Source organism: Henckelia pumila, chromosome 2 (assembly GCF_033568475.1).
Source record: "Henckelia pumila isolate YLH828 chromosome 2, ASM3356847v2, whole genome shotgun sequence".
NCBI lineage: Eukaryota > Viridiplantae > Streptophyta > Magnoliopsida > Lamiales > Gesneriaceae > Henckelia > Henckelia pumila.
In genome coordinates this window covers 118,226,949-118,248,639 of record NC_133121.1, presented here as the reverse complement: position 1 = coordinate 118,248,639, position 21,691 = coordinate 118,226,949, and the positions used below count along the sequence as shown (strand labels likewise).

The following is a 21,691-nucleotide window of genomic DNA, read 5'->3' as shown; positions in this document are numbered from 1 at the left end:
TCGCAAAGTGACAAAAATACAGAACCAAAAAAACAATTTTCCCTAATTTATATTTGTATATTTGCGATTTTGATCATTCATGTTATCAAATTCACGTGTTAGTCCTCAAATATCTTCCAATTTCTTGAAATTTAATCATTTTCAATTGAAAGTATTTATGTGACACTATACATATTTGTGGTCAGATGTCTCGTCAGTTCATCTCCATCAAGTAAAAATTCTATATATAAAAACAAAAACAAAAACATTAATAGACTAATACACAAATTTTACAAAATGAAAAAAACAATAATCATGAAAGACAAACATATAGTATAATCGTAAATATAAATTTTTTTCCCAAAATCTCCATGATAAAGTTATCATCGCGTACTAAACTTCTCATGTTGGATTGGGTCGTGTGAGGTCCACTTATTAGCTTAGTCAACTAAAGAAAAAATGATGTACAGTTGTTCCACTTGGTCACTACCAAGTACCAAGCTCGTGTCAATCGATTCCAATCGCTCCCACAATCCATCACATCCACAACTTATTACTATCAAACACATATACATATATACATATCCCACCGTCGATTGCAATTTTATGTGCGATTTTTATAGATGTTTAGTTTAATTTATTATACATATCCCACCGTCGGTTGCAATTTTATGTGCGATTTTTTTATAGATGTTCAGTTTAATTTATTATAATATATGATCACTAAAGCTAGCTAGTAGTGTACAAGGCGATGAGGTATTTTCTCCTTTATCCCCGGCCCTAGATTTGGAGATTTCACAAGTTGTTTCCCACATCCTATGATTAGACAGCACATTCATGAGCATGAAGATGCCACACTTCAATCTTCTTTCCATGAATTGACTGCTCCTTTGTTCTTTTCCTTCTGTTTTATATCAACATATATATTCATGATTAATTAAATCATTTTATAACAAAGTTAACTTTCTTAATTAATATGTTATAATTAAACGGACTTCCATCGGCCCACAAAATCTAGATATTTAAAAAAAATAAAAATACATAGAATCCATTGCTTAAAGTCATCAATATAATATCATGATCAATAATCCATAACGGCCAGAAATTAATATTTTTTTCCCTCCATCGTACACGTACATAGTAAAGACCTGGCAAATGGTTATATATCAAAACACAGAAGAACTTTACAGAAAGTGATTAAAAGGCAACAAATTAAAAACTTGAGCATTATCACACGCATATATTTATATAATAATAATATATAAAAGTTTGATATTGAACAAAGATCTCTTTTCAAAGGCCCTACTAAAGAAAAGGGCAAACCCGAAAGTCCAATATATTTATCTAAACCCCGATCTTTCTAAATTGCCACAACTCATCGGTTTCCCAAAAAGTACTACTGCTGCTGCTACTCCTTGCCAAGTCATGATGATTAATCCCGAACCAATCAACGCCCTCCGCGTGGCATTCGGACAAGGAAATATCCTGGGAATCCATCCCAGCTGCAGCCATCATTCCTTGACTAGGAAGGTCCGCAAAGTAACAATAATATTCATCATCGAATTCTGAATAAGCACCCGCAGCTGTAAAATAATCACCATGTTCTTCCTTGTTTCCCAGGCTAATATTCTTCGGTTTTGGATGTTCAACTAGAACTGGTGAAGGGGCTGCAGTAAATACTTGAGTTTCGATTGAAGCAGAAGAAGAAGAAGAAGAAGAAGAAGGAGATGATGATTCTTGTTTCATTTTTTCTAGTAACCTTGGCTTCCAAAACATGCGAATGGCTTCCACGAATTTCTTGCTGTTGGAATCCACCTTCAGTTGTCGTGCCTGTTTTTGTACCCGAGTTCTCCAGTAATTCTTTATCTCGTTATCTGTTCTTCCTGGTAAATGCTGCGCAATTTTGGACCATCTACAGCCCCCGCCCAGAGACATCATTCAAATATATTATATATATATTTTTTAAGATTTATTTTTTCACTAATTAGTTGAAGAATTAAATTTAATTACCTGTTTCCCCATTCAGAATGGAGCTCAAGAATCAAGAGCTGTTCATGTGGGGTGAGGTTTCCACGCTTAATATCAGGCTTCAGATAATTCAACCACCTCAATCTGCAACTCTTCCCTGTTCTCTTCAAACCTAATTAATTCGCATGCCAAAATTCATTAAACAACTAATTTATAATATCCATATATATATAAGATCATGTATATATATTTATAATAAAAAATACCTGCACATTTGGCTAAGGAATTCCAACGGCCTTCACCATGGCAAGTGACATATTGAATAAGAAGATTGTCTTCTTCAAGAGTCCACGGCCCTTTTCTAATCTCACTTGCATCTTCTTCATAAAAATCGCTGCCTGCAGTCACACTACTTTTACTCATGATCATATATTTTGATCAAAAGAAATTATATAAACCAGAGGCTAGCTAGCTAGGGATCGAGTTCTTCTTAAAAAAATTGGAGAGAAATCATAAGCCCAAAGTAGATTTTATAGTACTATTGTCAAAAGGATTAAATTTTAAGGATAAAAAGAATAATAAAATAATAAAAAAGGAGTACATCCCACTTGGGGAGTTTCTTTAATCCTCCACATGATACGGCTTTTTTTTTTTTTTATCTTTTTGCCTAAAAATATCAATGATAAGCTACATGGAATTTTCTTTGAGTTAATTAAGAGTACTAGGTGCTGGTTAATTTTGTGTGAGGGATCGATACTCTTTGTGTGAGCATCTAACTCTACGGAGAGGTTCACACATGCACCCACATATATATATATATCCCCCACTATTTCATTAAACCCCACCACTCACTTTATAGTTATAATTATAATTCACCAGTAATTCATTAAAATTTGTTCGAAATATAACCAAAATCTCACATTAAAAAATATATACGAAGAAGATATTCATGAATTTATATTAACATGAATATTAATGAAAGCTTAGACCGAATTAACAAATAATATAATTAATGTTATAGTGTGATTAATGTATATATGTAATCTAATACGAAAAAGGTAGCTAGATTTAGTGGATGGACAGAAGAATAATAAACAAAGGGGGAGTAAAGTAAGCTAGCGCATGTTCTTTGAAAGTGAAGTTTTGGTGTCGTTTTCGGGGGGGGAGAAAGTACTGATGAATTGAATTCCTCGTTTCTTCGTTTTCCCTGAATTTAATTTCTATGGAAAGAAACGTGCATCACTTGGCACAGTTATTAATGTATGTATTATATTTTACGCTCATAATTATAATAAATATTAAACGTGGGATTATCTGTCTCGATAAGTAGGGCGGCAATCAACTGTACTAGTTATGGCGTGTTCGATCCAGTTTGCTTTAATTCATGACATCTCATCTCATGCATGCACCTTATAATGATGTCTTCCCAAGACAGGCCTCTGAAATTCATTTCCTATTACTAATTTCTCCAAAACCCAACCCATTCTTGCATGGAATCCAGAGATTAATTGTTAATCATATATATGCTAGCTTAATTCATGTCTTAATTTGTTGCCTCCGATGCGTTAGAAAACTAAGAATTGAGTGGCATATATATATATATATACTTGTGATCTTATTAATGTATAGATTAGTGGGTCGTGGTCGTGCATACATGTTGGGTGTAAACGTGATAAATAAAAGGCTCCGCTTGGATTGAAGTATTTCAAATCAATAGATTTCAAATGCATTTTTGTTGTTTAGAGAAGTAACATCACAAATATCAAATCAACTTCTTTTATGTTTATATGGTAATTCATAGTAGTTAGAATGGATTTTAAGTTCATCCAATAAAGTGGTGATTTAGAATTTTTTTTAGTCCATCTAAGTAATGTGTAAATAATTAAGCTATAAATTTGAGATTTCTCTATATTTCATGATTAACACTAAAATTACAATTGAAATCCATGGATTTCAAATACTTCAATCCAAACGCAACATTAGGGAAAACTATAAATTTGGTCATGTATGTTTGTCACTTTGCGATTTTGATCCTCTATATTTTCATATTTCAGTTTTAGTCCTGCATGTTCCGATTTTTGGCAATTTCGGTCTTTTTTATTCGAAAATGTTTACGTGGCACTGTACACGTCAACTCCATATCAGCACTGAATTGGTGCCACGTCAGCGCCACATCGGAAAAAGGACTAAAATTGCCAAAAAAATAAAGATAGCGGACTGAAACTGAAGTCTAAAAATATAAAAGACTGAAATCGTAAAGTGACAAACATACAGGACAAAAAAAGTAATTTTTCCTAAATCTTATATACTTTGTTGGTAAAATTTCCGATGAGAGATCGATCAATCAAAGAAAGCTGATGTGGACCGAAGAAACTGTGTGAAACATGTATTTAGCAATTAAATTGATTAGAGCAATTGAGAGAGAAAAGATTATAATTATGGAAACGAGGTTAGTGGGAACTTTGAATAATTTGTCGAGAATTAGATAGCAGCTTTTCATAACGTAACTTTAAATTATGTTTCACCACGTTATTTATATGAATGTGCTATTTGGAAATTCGTCTTTAATTCTTTAGCACCCTCTTGCATTATTAAATTGTAATCGTCACAGTAATAGATATAGATATATAGCTTAGGACTTTTGCTTGCAAGCTTGTGCGGATCCGTTAATTAGGTATATGATGACAGTTGTCTTTCTCTTGATGAAGAGCACATGAAGCCGAAAGGAATTGGATCGGAGGAAGAGCAATATCTTTCCTCTCTTTTTTTTCCTTTTTTTTTTCTAGCAAGAAATTAATTATTTTTTTAAAAATGTAAAAATTCTAATATTTATCTAGTCCCCCAAGATCTTTGATAAAGGTACACTGACACATAACATAGGTGCGTGATTTCTTGTAAAAATTCAAATGATTTAGATGGCACTTGTATGACTATCATTATATCACCGACTAGATATATAATTTGAAGATCTTAATTGACATCACGCACTAGCTAGTTACATGCATGTTCGGTCTCGAAGGTTTGACCAGAGGTGTTCAAATTTTCGACTAAATCGAACCAAACAGTAAAATCGGACCAAATCGATTTTCAGTTCATTACGATTTGAATTGATTTTAAAACTTAGATCTAACATTTGGTTGGTTCAAGTTTTGGATATAAATAAACCGAACCAAACCAATCCAACATAGTACATTGTTATTGTAAAACGGAGTTTTGTTGGGGTACAATAATTGTCCCTACTTGGTTGAGCGATCGAACCATTGCTTTTTGACCGCTGTGCGGTTTAAAAGATTTGAATTGCAGTACTGTTACCACCCGCTATAGTTTTTGGTAAATCGGAAGCGTTCGTCCTACAATTGACATCACAGTCAATGTCATGGGTTCGATCTCATTAATTGCAAGGAATCTAATTATTGTGAAGAAGATTGTTGGGGTGCAATCATTGTTCCTGCTTGGTTGAGCCATCAAACCATGGCGTTTGGGCTACAATCATTGTCCTACTTGGTTGAGCGATCGGACCATGATGCTTAGGCTGCTGTGAAATTTAAAAAATTTGAGTTGCACTAAAGCGACAAGTATTGGATCTTACATGTTTTTTTTTTGGGTCATGTAGGGTAACATGCATGTTCTGTATTTAATCATATAGTTTTCAAGTTTACTTTTCATTAATCACTAATTTTAAATTTTTTATTTTGGTCTTTTTTTTAGCACAAAATCATTAAATCAACCGAAAATTTTTTATTTGATATCGATATTTTTCTATGCGACTTATGTAGCAAGAATAAAACCTATATTATATACACATTAAAAAAGTCTAAAGAAAAAAGATGGAAAACAACAAAGTTTTGTCCTCTTATTTTGAAATATTGAGTGACGTTTTACTTTAATTTCTCATTTTATTTTTGCTTACATTGATTCTAATGTGTGTAACATGTGTTTTATTCTCGTTATGTAATCCATATAGGAGAGGATCAATATTTTATTTTGTTTTTAATTTGTATTATAATGTTAGTGAGCTTTATAAACAATCTAATTATTTGGAGAATTTTTTTATTGCAAATTTTGACTCAAATAAACATAGCTAGCCACAACCCTGAAGTTACAAAATTCTTAAACTTCAATTCCATAATATTTTTATTTGCCAAAAAAAAAAAAATCATTAGTAAAATCATAAATTCAAATTCACTCCTTATATGTTTTTATAGTATTTCATAAGAGTTACGTTATATGTTTGTATAGTATTTCATATGAGTTATGTAGGACAGATTTCAGCAAGCTACTAATAATGGTGTTATTTGGATCGAATTCATTTTACTTTGTATTATTAGTGAGTAAATAAGTAATCATACATGGAATAAAAATTTGGTCTATTATTATTTCATTATAAAAAATAAAATTATAATTAAAAGTAATATATTTCAAATTCATTAATTCTCCAAGTACACACTTATATTTGAGTTCTGATCACTCGCTCTCGCACAATATTGTAGTCAAAATTAAAACAAAGAACGCTAACATGGTTGTTCGAATTCTATGTATGCCGTACATTAATTAATTGCACATGTTACACGAATTTCCCATCGTGACCCTAGTACCCTACTATACAGCTAGAAATGTTGTTTACGTATTTTTTTTAAAAAATTTGTATACGAAATAAAAAAAATTATGAGAAAAATTATATTTTTTGGTCTTATGACTTACACCATTTTCGTAATGTTTTCAGTAAATCCACGGTTTTAATTGGTTTATTAACTTGAATTTTTTTAATTTTAGTTATTTTTCATCGCAGTTCTGACACCTAATATTTCAAATTGGGAGTACACAAACTTTTTTTTCTCTGGTGAATTTTAATATATGTAATTATATATCCAAATAAATCACGTAAGAGAGCATAAATGTCAAATAAGTAATATTTGTTAGATTTAATGATTTCAAGGGCGAAAAAAACCAAAATCAAAGTTACTGGATGAAAACAAAACTTAACAAGTTATTTACATAATTAAATCCAAAACATATCAAGTACCAAAATTAAGTTACAAAAAACTATAATTAGTTTATTCATCTTCATCTTTTTTAAAAATAATCATTCGTTAATTGCAAGACCATTCATAAAATAATTGAATAGTTTTTAGTCTTTATGAGAAGGAAAAAATACTTAAATTTTTAATTTCAACATTTACATACATGTTATGTGTGTGTTGGTGTGTTGTTTATTTATTATTTTGAATTTAAACTTGACTTTATTTGAACTGATTTATTTATACACCGACGTGTAATTTAATTAATCACACACACACACACACATATATATAGATATATTAATAACGTATAAAAATCTGATATATTATAATATATTTATGAACGCGTGATTTAATTATTTAGCTCAATCGATCATTACACAAATTTTGTAAACGTCGTCGTTTTCATCTAAAATACCTTTCCTATTTTTGTAAATAGTTATTTGCAAAAATTCAAAAAATTTACCTTCAAAACATGTATTTTTAAGTTACAGAAAGCTATAACAAATATATGTATCTCTATCTCTTGTAAAAAAAATTCATTCGTTAATTACAAGATCATCTATAAAATAATTGCCATAATTTTTATTTTTGTGAAAACGAAAAAACATTTAAATTTTTTAATTTTAATTTTTACATATATGATATGTGTGTGTTGGTTTTTCCTTATTTATTATTTTTAGATTAAAAATTGACTCCATTTGAATTGATTTATTTCAACACCGGTATGTAATTTAATTAACACACATACATACCCACACACACACACATTCATAATGTTTACAAATATGATATTTTCTAATATATTTATGAACTAATGATTTAATTATTTAGCTCAATAGATCCTTACACAATAAAATACATAAGATTTTTGTGGAAAAAAATCTTTTCATTCTATCTAAAAACAAATAAAAATCTAAGTATTTTGGTATTTCAATCTTATAGAAAACTAGATGAGAATTTAATTAATATTTTTGTGAAAAATCGTTAAATTTTTTATGGAAAAAATATGTTCACTTTATCTACAAGCAAATAAAAAACAAATTATTTGGTATTTTAATTTTTTAGAAAACTGGATTCTTATCTATTATGTACAGTTTGTCAATTTTGACATTATCATAATAATTGATTTTACAAAAACATTCTCACAAATTTATCATTGTGTCCAAACCAAAGACAAAGTTGACATTGCACAATGAAAAAAACTTGACTTTGGTTCACATTTTTATAATTGGTATAGATAATTTTATTGGAAGATAAAAAAAATTTAAAAAAATATTGAAGCCAAAAATTTTATATTTTTAGTAGATGGAAGAAGGGAAAATTTGATACTCAAAGACAAGAAAAATAGCTCTATTAAAATCAAAGCAAGCATAACCATAGCATTTAGAGGTAGGGGCCGAAGGAAAGGGAATGAAAGATCCCTTTGTGGTTGTCCTTCAAGTATATGTAATAAGTGAGTGGGGAGAAAGAGGACGATGTGAAATGGATAAAACCCTAGCTAGCAACATGGAATAAGTACCAATTATTGAAGTTGAGTTGCTACTCTATTATATGGTCTATCTCCAACTTTTATACATTCGTTCTTCTTATTTATCCATTCTCAAATGCAAGAAAAACCGGGGAAAACAAAATTCTCCTAGAGGATCCAAGTCTTGAAAAACCAATTAAATGGGGACACATGCCAAAGTAGAATATTAACTCAAATTGAAAAGTATATTTCCCGTAATTAAGACATCATTGCCATGGATATTATAAATTGTATATTGACAAATATTATATATCCCATCCACGTACACCTACGCAAAAATTTATAAATTAATATACATCATAATGACATGTGAAACACAACAAACGCATCTCTCTTTAAAGTTTAAAGTCTCGCGGTTGATCCATTATGTTGCCTTTAGAAGTGATTCTTTCATAAGTACTCCTTACCTAAAGTGAAGAAAACCGAATTAATCTATTATAATATTGTTATATTTGAAGGACAAGGAGAAGTTATATCCACATTATTGATGAGCTAATTATTATTCTTTCTAGCTATATATGTACGTTGCATCGTGTCTGAGTGAGGTATTTGTAAAAATTCTCTATTCAAATATTTAACTTTATTCACATGTCCATCAAAGTTCCCACATGCGAGAAAGAGCACATCTCGGAACAAAGCATTCTTGACTAAAATATTCGAAGCAGATGCCCACATACGTGGTACTAAATTAATTTTTCAAACCTTTTTATATATATATATTTGAGAAACTATTTTTTTTGGTTTGCTAATTGACTTTGTTTTAGAATTTAATTTAAATATTCTATTAAGTATTCAAATTTTGAAGTTGGTGTAGTCTTTCCAGTCCTGTTTCACGGCCATATTGTTGGCTTGATACATGAATATATGTGTTGATGTGATATTGAAAACTGATGATGTTATATCGAAAATATTATTATTGACGCTAAAAAATACTATATCCAGACACTATGTCAACAAATTGACCAAAACAACCCCATATTTCATGTCTAAATAGCCCCTAATTAAAAAGTTTAACCTTTGGCATATGGCTGATATTTGGGTACAAGATCGAGCCCATTTACATCTTCATGAGTTTAATTGGTGTGAATAGGATATCCAATAAATTGGGACGTGGCATGCCGTATGTGTGCGGGAAATCGTTGTAGCCGTAGCCTTAATTATATTATATTGCCAACTTTAGTAACGGCAAGATTTTAAAAAATTGTGTTAAAAGTAAACAATATAATAATAGTATAACTATAATGTGTCTGATCTCTAACACATATATAAATTACACCAGTTTTTTTTGGGTTGCTGATGTAATCGAATTTTGCAAATGTGTGTAGAAATATTTTCTTGGAAGCCGGATTTGAGGTTTTGGGGCTTGATTCATACTTGGAAAATTAATTGTGGACATTGCTCATGATCACTTATGGCTCATCAGGCATCAAAGATTCAAGTTTAAGATGATATCTCGAGTTCGAGAATCAATTGTAACAATCTTTCCTCCGTCACTCAAAAAAAAAAGAAAAGAAAGAATGAAAAAAAAAAGAGAAAATAAAAGCAAAGTGTGACGATTACATAATAGGGTGCATTCAATTTTGCTTCATTAGTAGGATTTTTTCCGAAACTAAACATATATAGTATAGAATCAAAAATAAAATATAATTAATAATATGTAATATTCAGAAAAATCGTAATGTAACAAATAACAAGGGTACATATTATAAATAATCACTTAAATAGTACGTCCTCATTTTATTTTGGTGCTAAAATTATTAAATAAATTTGCGTAATTAAAATATTAACCACTCACGTCAAATCAATATCATAATAAATTCATTCGCATTTTCGTATGACATAGAGCCCGTTTGGATTTGATAGGTATTTTTAAAAAAAGTATTTTTTTTAAGCTACAATTTTTAGCTTTTGAAAAAACTTTAATTTTGATTTAAAAAAAGTGTTTTTTTAAGCACTTAAATGGCCAACCAAACATCTTGTTAACCAAAAAAGCAAATTTTTTTTTTAAAAAAAGTGTTTTTCTGATTTGGATTTTGAAACCAAACGGGCCATAGTCGACTAGTGAGAAACTTTTGATTAACTTCAGCCTACACAAAATTTATTTAGAATCATATATAACTATATCTGACATAGCCACAAAAAAAAAAAAGGTTCATATATTATTATATAAGTACTCATCTTCACTGTTTATTTTAGAATATTCCCTCGTGTGCACCAAATTGATTAAAATAACTCAAAATTTTATTTTTTTTTTGGAAAATAAAATAAAATAAAACCACTACTTTATTAGTTTTGAACTTTCGAAATGAGTTTCTCAATGAAATCAAGTATTTTTGAAAAATAAATAAACCCTGAAAATATATTTAGGGCTTGAAACACGCTCTCTTCTTAGGCCTGTATATGCTTAGGTCCGGTTATGACTTATGTGTCCAAATCTTTCATTGTTTACTACTTAGCCCAATTTAATGGCACCCAATTTGGAAAATTAAACCTAACCATAACAGTGTGGCTGTTTTTTTATTTTCTATAGCTTCTAAGTGCAGTTTGCAAGCTAGCTCGGACAACTAAATTGTAAATATTATAATCAAATATGCAATGAAATAAGAAGAAAAATTTAATGTTCTGTTTGGACATATACTTATAGAATATTTTTATAAAAGTGTTTCTTAAAATTTTTTTATAAAATATTTTACAAGTTGTTTTAAGAATAAATATGTTTTTGGACAACTATTCCATAAAAATATTTTAAATTTTAAAAGTAATGTTGTTCATTTTTTACTTCCATAGTTTCATTCTAAAAACATATAAAAACAACTCTAAAATGTTTTTTTTAAAAATAATACTTGGAGAAAATTTTTTAAAAAATATTTTACTAAAATCTTATCCAAACGTAAATACTTTAAGTTTTTTTCACTAATAAAATACTAAAAAAAAATTAAAGTACATATCCAAACGGAACTAACTTTTTAACAACACAATATATATAGTACTTTAGAGATGGGGACGTTATATAATTCCTTTATTTGAATAATCATATTTAAATGGTTCTAATTACGTAAATGAATAAAATAATTCTCGAGTCCAAACTCCAAATTAATGAAAGTTGCCTAACATGCCGACTTTGTGTACATGATTAATCGTGAATACATTTCCAAGATTTAATTTAAAGGGTGGATATGGGTTTTTAAGCATATGATAATCAATTTTTTTAATATCTTATAATAAATATAAACAAGCTAAGTTTCGTAGTGCATGCAATGCACTTACAATTACTATTGTACCGAATTATTGATAGGGTAATGCTATAAGTACAATAGCAGTCGTCATATAGTAGCCAACACTGGGCCGAGGTGTGCTTGTGTAGCTAGATATAAATATATGTCCATTAACGGATCGGATATTGTTGATTAAGTGTTAGAAAATGTTTGTGTCTTTAATTTACCCCTCCAACTTGGTGGCCACTTCTTCCTCCCGGAGTTGTATTCGTTACCCTGTAAACAAATCCGCCATTTCTAAAACAAATTTCCGGTTGCCGGTTGCCCGCTTGCCCGCTAAGTCCAACGGCGTTCCGTCCTCCGGCACCATCGATAACCGCGATGATTTGTATGTATCCATCTTGATCAATTTATTTTCTTCTAAGCTTATAATATGTACGTATATATCTTTCCCAATTAATTTTTGTGTGACATGCAATTTTCTTTTTGAATGATGAATCAGATGGCTACATGAGATCGAACTACAAGTTCGGGACTATGAATTGGATCAGTATGGAGTTGTGAACAATGCAACTTATGCACAATATTGTGAACACTGTGAGTTAATTCATAATTAATTTCCCTTTATATTTACACATGAAGTAATTAGTTTAAGTGATATATATGTTGAGCAGCCATTGCCAAAGGATTAGAAAAGATATCGAACGCAGGTGGTGACACCGGTGGCGCGGTGGCTCTGTTGAATTTGTCTCTCAACTTTATCGCACCGTTAAGGGTAAGACTTCCTTAATTTTCGCATGTAACTGATCGATCGTATATATTATTATTGTTCGAAAATTAGAAAAATTTATATGAAAATATGAAAATAATAAAATAGAAATTTGTTTGTTGATGGGAATTTATATCATGTTTCCCAATTTTGTGGTGTTCGCAGAGAGGAGACAAGTTCTTACTAAAGCACAGGGTGACGAAATGGTCGAGAACTCGTTTATATTTAGAGCACTCCATTGTCAAACTCCACCAACAAAAGGTTCTTCGGGTTTAACTCCAGTATATTTACTTGATGCAAATTTCATCTACCTAGATAATTAATTATGCTCTAATTGATTTCTACAATATATACATATTGTTGTAAAAAAGTAAAAATTTACGGTAAAAAGTGAATACTCCAAAACTCAAAATTTATCAAACTCTACACTTTATAATATTTTTCTCTCAACTCAATTGTATTTTTCATCACAAATGAAGACCTATTTATAGATCCACATTTGAGATTAGTCCAAAAATAAATACATCATCATCTACATCATCACACACTAATTTTCCACATTTTACAACTCAATATTCAACATTCAACATTCAATATTCAACATAATATTAATAATAATAATATTTTTCAACACTCCCCCTTGTGATGATGATCGTGATATGATGACTGTCTTCATTACGTGTTTTATACTGCCTCGTTAAAAACCTTACTAGGAAAAACCCAGTGGGATAAAAACCATAGTAAGGGAAAAAGAGTGCAGCCACGTAAACTCTCCCTCATGTTAACATGAGTGATTCTTCACATATTCGCAGATTGCGCATCTCAATGTTGTATATATGCTTTCTGAATATCGTCGTGGAAAGTGCCTTTGTGAAGAGATCTGATGAGTTCTCACTTGATTTAAATGTAACAGATATCAATATCTTTATTCTTCTCAAGCTCTTGACTGTAGGCAAAGAATTTTGGGGGGGGGGGGGATATGTTTGGTTCTGTCAGTTTTGATGTATCCTTCTTTCATTTGAGCAATACATGCAATATTATCTTCATATAGTGTCACAGACTTCGTGTCTACTGATAATCCACAAGAAGTTTGGATATGTTGTGTCATTGATTTTAGCCAAACACATTCACGGCTTGCTTCATGTAGCGCAATAATCTCAGCGTGATTTGATGAAGTTATTTCGAGTGTTTGTTTCTGTGAACGCCAAGAAATTGCGGTGCCTCCACGAGTAAATACATATCCGATTTGGGAACGTGCCTTATGTGGATCAGATAAATATCCAGCATCGGCATAACCAATGATACTTTGATTGGTGTCTTTTGAGTACAAAAGTCCTAAATATGTCGTTCCTCGTAGATAACGAAATATATGTTTAATTTCGTTCCAGTGCCTCTTTGTTGGATATGAACTGAATCTTGCCAATAAATTTACAGCAAAAGATATATCAGGTCTAGTGCAATTTGCAAGATACATAAGGGCACCAATGACACTTAGATATGGTACTTCTAGACCAAGAATAACTTCATCATCTCCACATGGACGGAATGGATCCTTTTCTATGTTTAATGATCTTACAACCATTGGAGTACTTAATGGATTTGATTTATCCATATTAAAATGTTTAAGGATCTTTTCTGTATAATTTGCCTGGTGAACAAAAATTCCACATTCTTTTTGTTCGATTTGCAAACCCAGACAATACTTAGTTTTTCCAAGATCCTTCATTTTGAATTCTTCCTTCAAGTACATTATAACTTCTTGAATTTCTTTATTCGTTCCAATGATGTTTAAATCATCAACATATACAACAATAATTACACATCCGGATGTTGTTTTCTTGATGAAAACACAAGGGCATATTGGATCATTTATATATCTCTTTTCATCAAGTGCTCACTTAGCCGATTATACCACATTCGGTCGGATTGCTTTAACCCATATAATGATCTTTGCAATTTTACAGAATAAAATTCTCTGGGTTTTGAACTTTGTGCTTCAGGCATCTTAAATCCTTCAGGGATTTTTATGTATATATCACTATCAAGTGATCCGTATAAGTAAGCTGTAACAACATCCATAAGACACATTTCCAAATTTTCAGACACTGCCAAACTAATCAAATATCGAAACGTAATTGCATCCATAACAGGAGAATACGTTTCTTCATAATCAATTCCAGGTCTTTGAGAAAAACCTTGTGCAACAAGTCTAGCTTTATATCTGACTATTTCATTTTTCTCATTTCGCTTTCGAATAAAAACCCATTTGTATCCAACAGGTTTTACACCTTCAGGTGTGAGGACTATAGGTCCAAAAACATTGCGTTTATTCAGCGAATCCAATTCAACCTGGATGGCATCTTTCCATTTGACCCAATCATGACGAGTTTTACATTCACCAAAAGATTTTGGTTCATGATCCTCATTTTCATTTACGATGTCACAAGCCACATTATAAGAAAATATCTCATCAATATCTTCTATGTCTTTTCGGTTTCATATTTTCCAGTATTAATATAATTGATAGAGATTTCACGATTCTCGTCAGTTTGTGGTTCTGACAGAATATTTTCATCATCAGGTGATTCTTCTGGAACACCATTTTCTATTTTATGATCGTCGTGTTTCTCTATGCCTTTTCTTTTCCGAGGATTTTTATCCTTGGAACCGACTGGTCTTCCACGCTTCAAGCGTTTTATGACATCATGAGTGTCTTCAATTTGTTTCTTTGGAATTTCAATTCGAGCAGGGGCATTTACAGCATGTATATATGATTTTGTTACCCCTTTTGTGTCTGCAAATGCATCTGGCATTTGATTTGCAATTCTTTGCATGTGCACAATTTGCTGTACATCTTTCTCACATTGTTTGGTCCTTGGATCCAAATGTAACAATGATGGTACATACCATGTGATTTCTTTTTCGATGTGTTTCTTTTCTCCCCCTAACACCGGAAAGATTTCTTCATTAAAATGACAATCAGCAAAGCGTGCTGTAAACACATCGTCTGTCTGAGGCTCAAGATATCGAATGATTGATGGACTATCATAACCGATATAAATACCGATTTTTCTTTGTGGACCCATTTTTGATCGTTGAGGTGGTGCAATAGGCACATACACCATACATCCAAAAATTCTCAGATGAGAGATATTTGGTTCTTTACCAAATGCAAGTTGCAATGGGGAGAATTTATGATATGCACTTGGTCTGATGCGAATTAATGCCGCAGCATGTAAAATTGCATGTCCCCATATAGAAATAGGGAGTTTTGTTTTCATAATCATTGGTCTAGCAATCAGTTGTAGACGTTTAATCAATGATTCAGCTAATCCATTTTGCGTATGAACATGAGCTACAAGATGTTCAACAGTGATTCCCATTGACATACAATAATCATTGAAAGTCTGGGATGCAAATTCTCCAGCATTATCAAGTCTTATTTTCTTGATTGTATAATCGGGAAATTGATTTCGCAATTTTATTATTTGAGCCATCAATCTTGCAAATGCCACATTCCGAGTTGACAATAAGCATACATGTGACCATCTGCTAGAGGCATCGATCAATACCATAAAGTATCGAAATGGTCCACATGGTGGATGAATTGGCCCACAAATATCACCCTGAATACGTTCAAAAAATATGGGTGATTCAGTTTGGATTTTAGCTGGTGATGATCTTATAATAAGTTTTCCAAGTGAACATGCTTTACATTGAAACTTATTATTCTGAAAGATCTTCTGGTCTTTCAATGGATGACAATGCGTATTTTCAATAATTCTTCGCATCATTATTGAACCAGGATGTCCCAATCGATCATGTCAATTTGTTAATATTGAAGAACTATTAACCACCATATTTGATTCGATTGGCCTTATATGTGTATAATGCAATCCAGTAGGGAGCATTGATAATTTTTCAACCACATATTTCTTTCCTGATTTATATGTGGTAAGACACATATATTTCTGATTTCCATCAGTTATCGTCTCAGTATCATACCCATGAGAGTATATGTCATTAAAACTCAACAAATTTCTTTTCGATTGTGGTGAATATAAAGCATCATTTATCAGAAATTTTGTACCATTAGGTAACAAAAAATGTGCTTTTCCACAACCTTCAATCAAGTCTACAGGACCTGATATGGTATTCACCATTGTTTTTGTTGGTTTTATTTCCAAGAAATATCTTTCATCTCCCAGAATAGTGTGTGTTGTACCACTATCTGGTATGCAAATTTCCATGATATTATTTCCATATTTGCTCATAGCATTTTCCATACTTCAAAAAAAATGCAATAAAGAAAATCAAGGATAATATATATATGCAAAATATAGCATGTTTCATAAGAATGCATGAAAAATATAGCATGTTACATTTCAGTCCCATCAATATATTAATCAATGTTTTCGAAATCATTTGAAAAAATCGGCAGCATTGAAATAAGTTGAACCACTTAAATAGTTACTGTTTTCAACAAAATTGGTCTCTTTTTTTTTCCCCTTTATCGATACTTTAAAGAGCTTACATAAGTGCTCAGGGGTACATGACCAATGTCTTGGAGTGTCACATTTATAACAAACACTCTCATATCTTTTTGAGTGATTTTTATTTTCACTCATATTTTCATGCTGCCTTTTTGGGTGGTTCGTGACGTTCTTTTGAGATTAGTTATTGAAGTAACTATCTCGATTATTTTCATATTCACGGCCATAACCACGACCACGATCATTTCTACGTCCACGTTCATGACCACATCCTCGACCTCAACCAAAATCTAGTTTATGTCTTTGATTTTGGTTTTTATTTTTTACTTACGACATTTGCTTCTGGAAATGCGTAGATACATTGAGTCGGGATTGATGATTTCTCATTAACATTTCTTTGCTCTTTTCTAGTGATATCGAGAGCAACGAATTTAAACTTTGCTAAATTTGACATGGTGGTACTAGAAAAATAACAATGCATTTTATAAGTTAATTTCCATTAATATGACAATACAAAATAATGGATAAACGATGAGTACAAGTACGTGTACAAATAGAGAAAAAGTATGTGGTGGAAAATCGCTGGTGAGTACAAGACTCGTGAGCATGATGATCATAATCGTTATGAAAAATAGCCTTAGAAATGTCATCATCTTCATCTTCGAAAAAACCGAGGAGAAAATATTTTGAGAGAAAGAGTGAATTTTGGTGTGATTGAAAATGAGTTTGAGTGAACATATTTATAGGCCAAAAACTAGCCGTTTGTGACCGTTTGTGACCGTTGGGGGTAAGAAAAAAATCGAGTATGTGTTGAATAAAAACTCGTGATAATGATGCAATGCATATAATGATAATCATAATTAAATAATTATGTATATCATATCACATTATTATAAGGTCGGTGTCGTAGACAACCTTTTATATAATATTGTGAAATTATACTAATATAGTTAGTATAAAGTCAGGTATAGTATATCATATCACATTATTATAAGATCGGTGTCGTAGACAACCTTTTATATAATAACATGAGATTATACAAATATGGTTAGTATATAAATACACAATAATATATATCATATCACGTTATTATAAGGTCAGTGTCATAGACAACATTTTATATAACAACATGAAATTATATATTAATATAGTTAATATATATACATAATAAATATATATCACGTTATTGTTTAAAAACCTTAGAGGCTTTTATACTTGTCGTATCCCTTACCGGGAGTGTGGGATGTCGTCTTAATATCCTCCCAGGATTTATAACAAGTTTTGAAAAAAAACTTATTTTTTTCATAACATGATATTATATATTAATATATACACAATAAAAATATATAAACAGTAAAATAAAAATTCTTACTTGTTGAATATTTTTGACTTCTTCTTGTATTTTGGAGCGTCGGAAAATATAGAGAACCTTCGAGCGATCGTGCTGATAACGTGTTGTGAAAAAGTAAAAATTTACGGTAAAAAGTGAATACTCCAAAACTCAAAATTTATCAAACTCTACACTTTATAATATTTTTCTATCAACTCAATTGTATTTTTCATCACAAATGAAGACCTATTTATAGATCCACATTTGAGATTAGTCCAAAAATAAATACATCATCATCTACATCATCACACACTAATTTTCCACATTTTACAACTCAATATTCAACATTCAACATTCAATATTCAACATAATATTAATAATAATAATATTTTTCAACACATATATATATATATAATTATTTATGGCTAAGTTATTTTTTCAATTATGATATCGGTTCTTTCATAACAAAACAATTTCTAGCATAGTATTATAACATAAGCTATCGATCGAATGCGAGATGCATCTCAAAAAATTAACTTTTAAGACAATATAACGAGAGTTTTTTTTTTTCCGCCTTCCTTGTGTTGCAGCCAATCATGAAAGCAAGTGCCACTGGTATTTGGCTTGATGAGATGTACCGTCCTCTGTGTATCCCTCCCGATGTGCTGTCGTATGTTATTAAGATGCAGAAGTATTATTTTAACGAAGAAAGTTCTCGTGATATTTAATCCCGTTGCTTTCTTTTAAAAAAATAAATAAATAAATAAACTATAAAAGGTCTCCCAAATACTATTTAAGTTGGATGATTTTTTATTTTATTTTTTTGAGATAGTGAAATACAATCGATTTGATTGAACGAAGTTGTTATTCTATAATTGACGCATACCTTATATACCATATTTATTCGTCTTATTATATACGGTTACAAGCGAAAACAAAATCTTTTATGAGAGGATTTTACGGATTAATTTTGTAATACGAATTTCATATTTAGATCACTCATGAAAAGATATTATTTTTAAACTAAAAATTTTACTTTTGTTATAAATATGAACTTAATTAACTCATCTCACTCCTAAAATCGTATCGTAAAAGTTCTCCTCCGCAAAATAGTGTGTGAGGTTGATGGAGACGGCAAAATCATTAGGTGTAATTTTAAGTTAATATGAATTGGGAGGGAATTCAATTTTGGGCCGATTGTTATATAAAACATGATTCTTATTCGACTTTGGGCCTTTTCTTTTACATGAAGATAGGTATATTCTCCGCCCAATAAATTTCGGAATTTCCTAACCAATAAGTCCCATACTGTTAAAGTCCAAAGCTACATCTCATCGTCAAAAGCCGGTGCTATTCTTCCTTTATAACCAAAAAATAATAAAAATTAATGATACCGATGTTCATATATAGTGTTTATACTGTTGTATAATTTAAAATATTTAATTTGTATAGTTATTATTAACTATAATTTTTGAATAAATTTCTCCATTCGCTCGGTCTTAACTTCACATAGGTCTTGTTTGGGAGATATTTTAAGAAATATTTTGTGAAATTTTGTAAAAGAATATACAAAAAGTGCAGCTTCTTATAAACTCTCTCAAACAATACCATAATCTACATCAATTATCACTAACCAAATGTGAATTGTGATAGTTAATTTACACCGTCGACTCAGGTAGTGTTTGAGAGTTTCTAAGAAGCACTTTTCAGTTTTTCTTTTACAAAATTTCAAAATTTTATGAAAGAAAAGCTGAGAATTGGTTCCTTCACAATTTGGTAAATCGCTCGAACTGAGTCGAAACCGAAAATTCGATTTTCAATTTTTTGGATTTTTGGTTTTCTATTCGGTTCGATTTTTTCGCTCCATTCACCGGATCGAAACGAAAACCGGTTTTTTGATTATTTTTTTTAAAAAAATTTAATTGTTTTTTAATATTTCAATTCATTTTTTATTTGTTTTTATTAATAAATAAATAAATATAAATTAATCAAATAAATATAATTTTTTTAAATTTATTGGGTTTTTTAGCCAAACCGAACCTCAGTTCGAATTTTTTGTTCGGTTCGTTCGATTTGATCTGAATGAACGTCTTTATTTTTTGAAACTTCTCCCAAACACTATCTCATTAGGCTGAGCTGATAAAATGGAGAATAGAGCAAAATATTTTAACTAACATGGATGTTTTAGTGTTACAAAAGTGTATTTATTTAAAGTTTAGTGGGATCACGTTATTTTAGGTGAGTGTATGAGCCAAACGTGATGTGTTCCCCCACCAAACTCCAGCCCCACGTTTCTTTGCCTAATCTATACGTTCTCCTTGTGATTTTCCCCAAGTTTTTATTTTTTATTTTTCCTTTTTTTAAAATGATTGAACGATGCTTCTTGATTTGGATTTGGTTCGCATGTGTTTTGTGATTGTGTAATCATTCTTTTTATATTAATATTAATTCAAAATTATGTAAAATATCGATATTTTTATAATTACGCCATGCATGCCATTCAAATGCTATGTTTAGAATAATTTTTCAAAAGTAACGTGGGCAAACGGAAAACAACAAATTAAAGATTACTATATTTTGTCTGTAAAAAACATTATAGCGATTAGCGAACGAAATACACGCTATATATATGAAATCTTATACAAAATATTTATATTTAATTTTAATTAGTTAAAAAAAATTAGTAACATTTTGGATATTCAATTAATAATATGATTACAAAAATAAATTTTATTAGTGTAATCTAGTTAGATCAAAACGGTTTTTATATATATATAAAAAAAACTCGAGTTTAATTAATAGCATACAAACGTGTTCCGGATAGTAACAATTAATGAGTTATAACACTTATCACCCATTCCGAGTGAATTACAGCTATGCATGTCTAACCTAATTCTATCATGTGAATTCATTTTTAATAATTCATTATTCTTCTGCTTTTAATAATTAATTTACATGTTCTATCCTGACAACTCCTAAGATTTTGGGTCTACAAACTAATTAGAGGTGCGTCCAATATCATGCTACTCAATCTTGGCCGTAAGATTTTTTTTTTTGTTAGAATTTGATAGAGCATTTAATTTCGAGTTTGACTCATGAAAATATTGAATTACTGGAATATGTGCTCGAAAAACTAGAAATTATTTTAACAGAGTAGTGCTTGGGGTGGAAAAATCTTAGGGTTTAAGTTCTAATTTATATTGACAAAAGTAACATAAATTATAAATCATCTTAATAATATATAGTTTCAAGTAACTGAGCTACTCGAAAATAAACAAATAAAATTTGAATCGGTCAAATCAAGTATAATTTTAGTTTTGACCGAGCCACTCACTTGAGTAATTAGTTTAACTCACATACATTCCAAAAACTAATTATAACCAATTAT

The 21,691-nt window shown here is 30.5% G+C and overlaps 1 protein-coding gene across 1 annotated transcript; it reads right to left on the bottom strand.

Moving 5' to 3' along the window:
• Positions 1–1,084: 1,084 nt before the first annotated feature.
• Positions 1,085–2,694, bottom strand: LOC140881750 (transcription factor MYB62-like). The gene is made up of 3 exons (XM_073287299.1): positions 2,214–2,694; positions 1,990–2,119; positions 1,085–1,891 (listed from the first exon to the last, which is right to left on the bottom strand). The coding sequence occupies exons 1-3, from the start codon at positions 2,374–2,376 to the stop codon at positions 1,324–1,326; spliced, it is 861 nt and encodes a 286-aa protein (XP_073143400.1). The 5' UTR covers positions 2,377–2,694; the 3' UTR covers positions 1,085–1,323.
• Between the last annotated feature and the right edge of the window lie 18,997 nt (positions 2,695–21,691).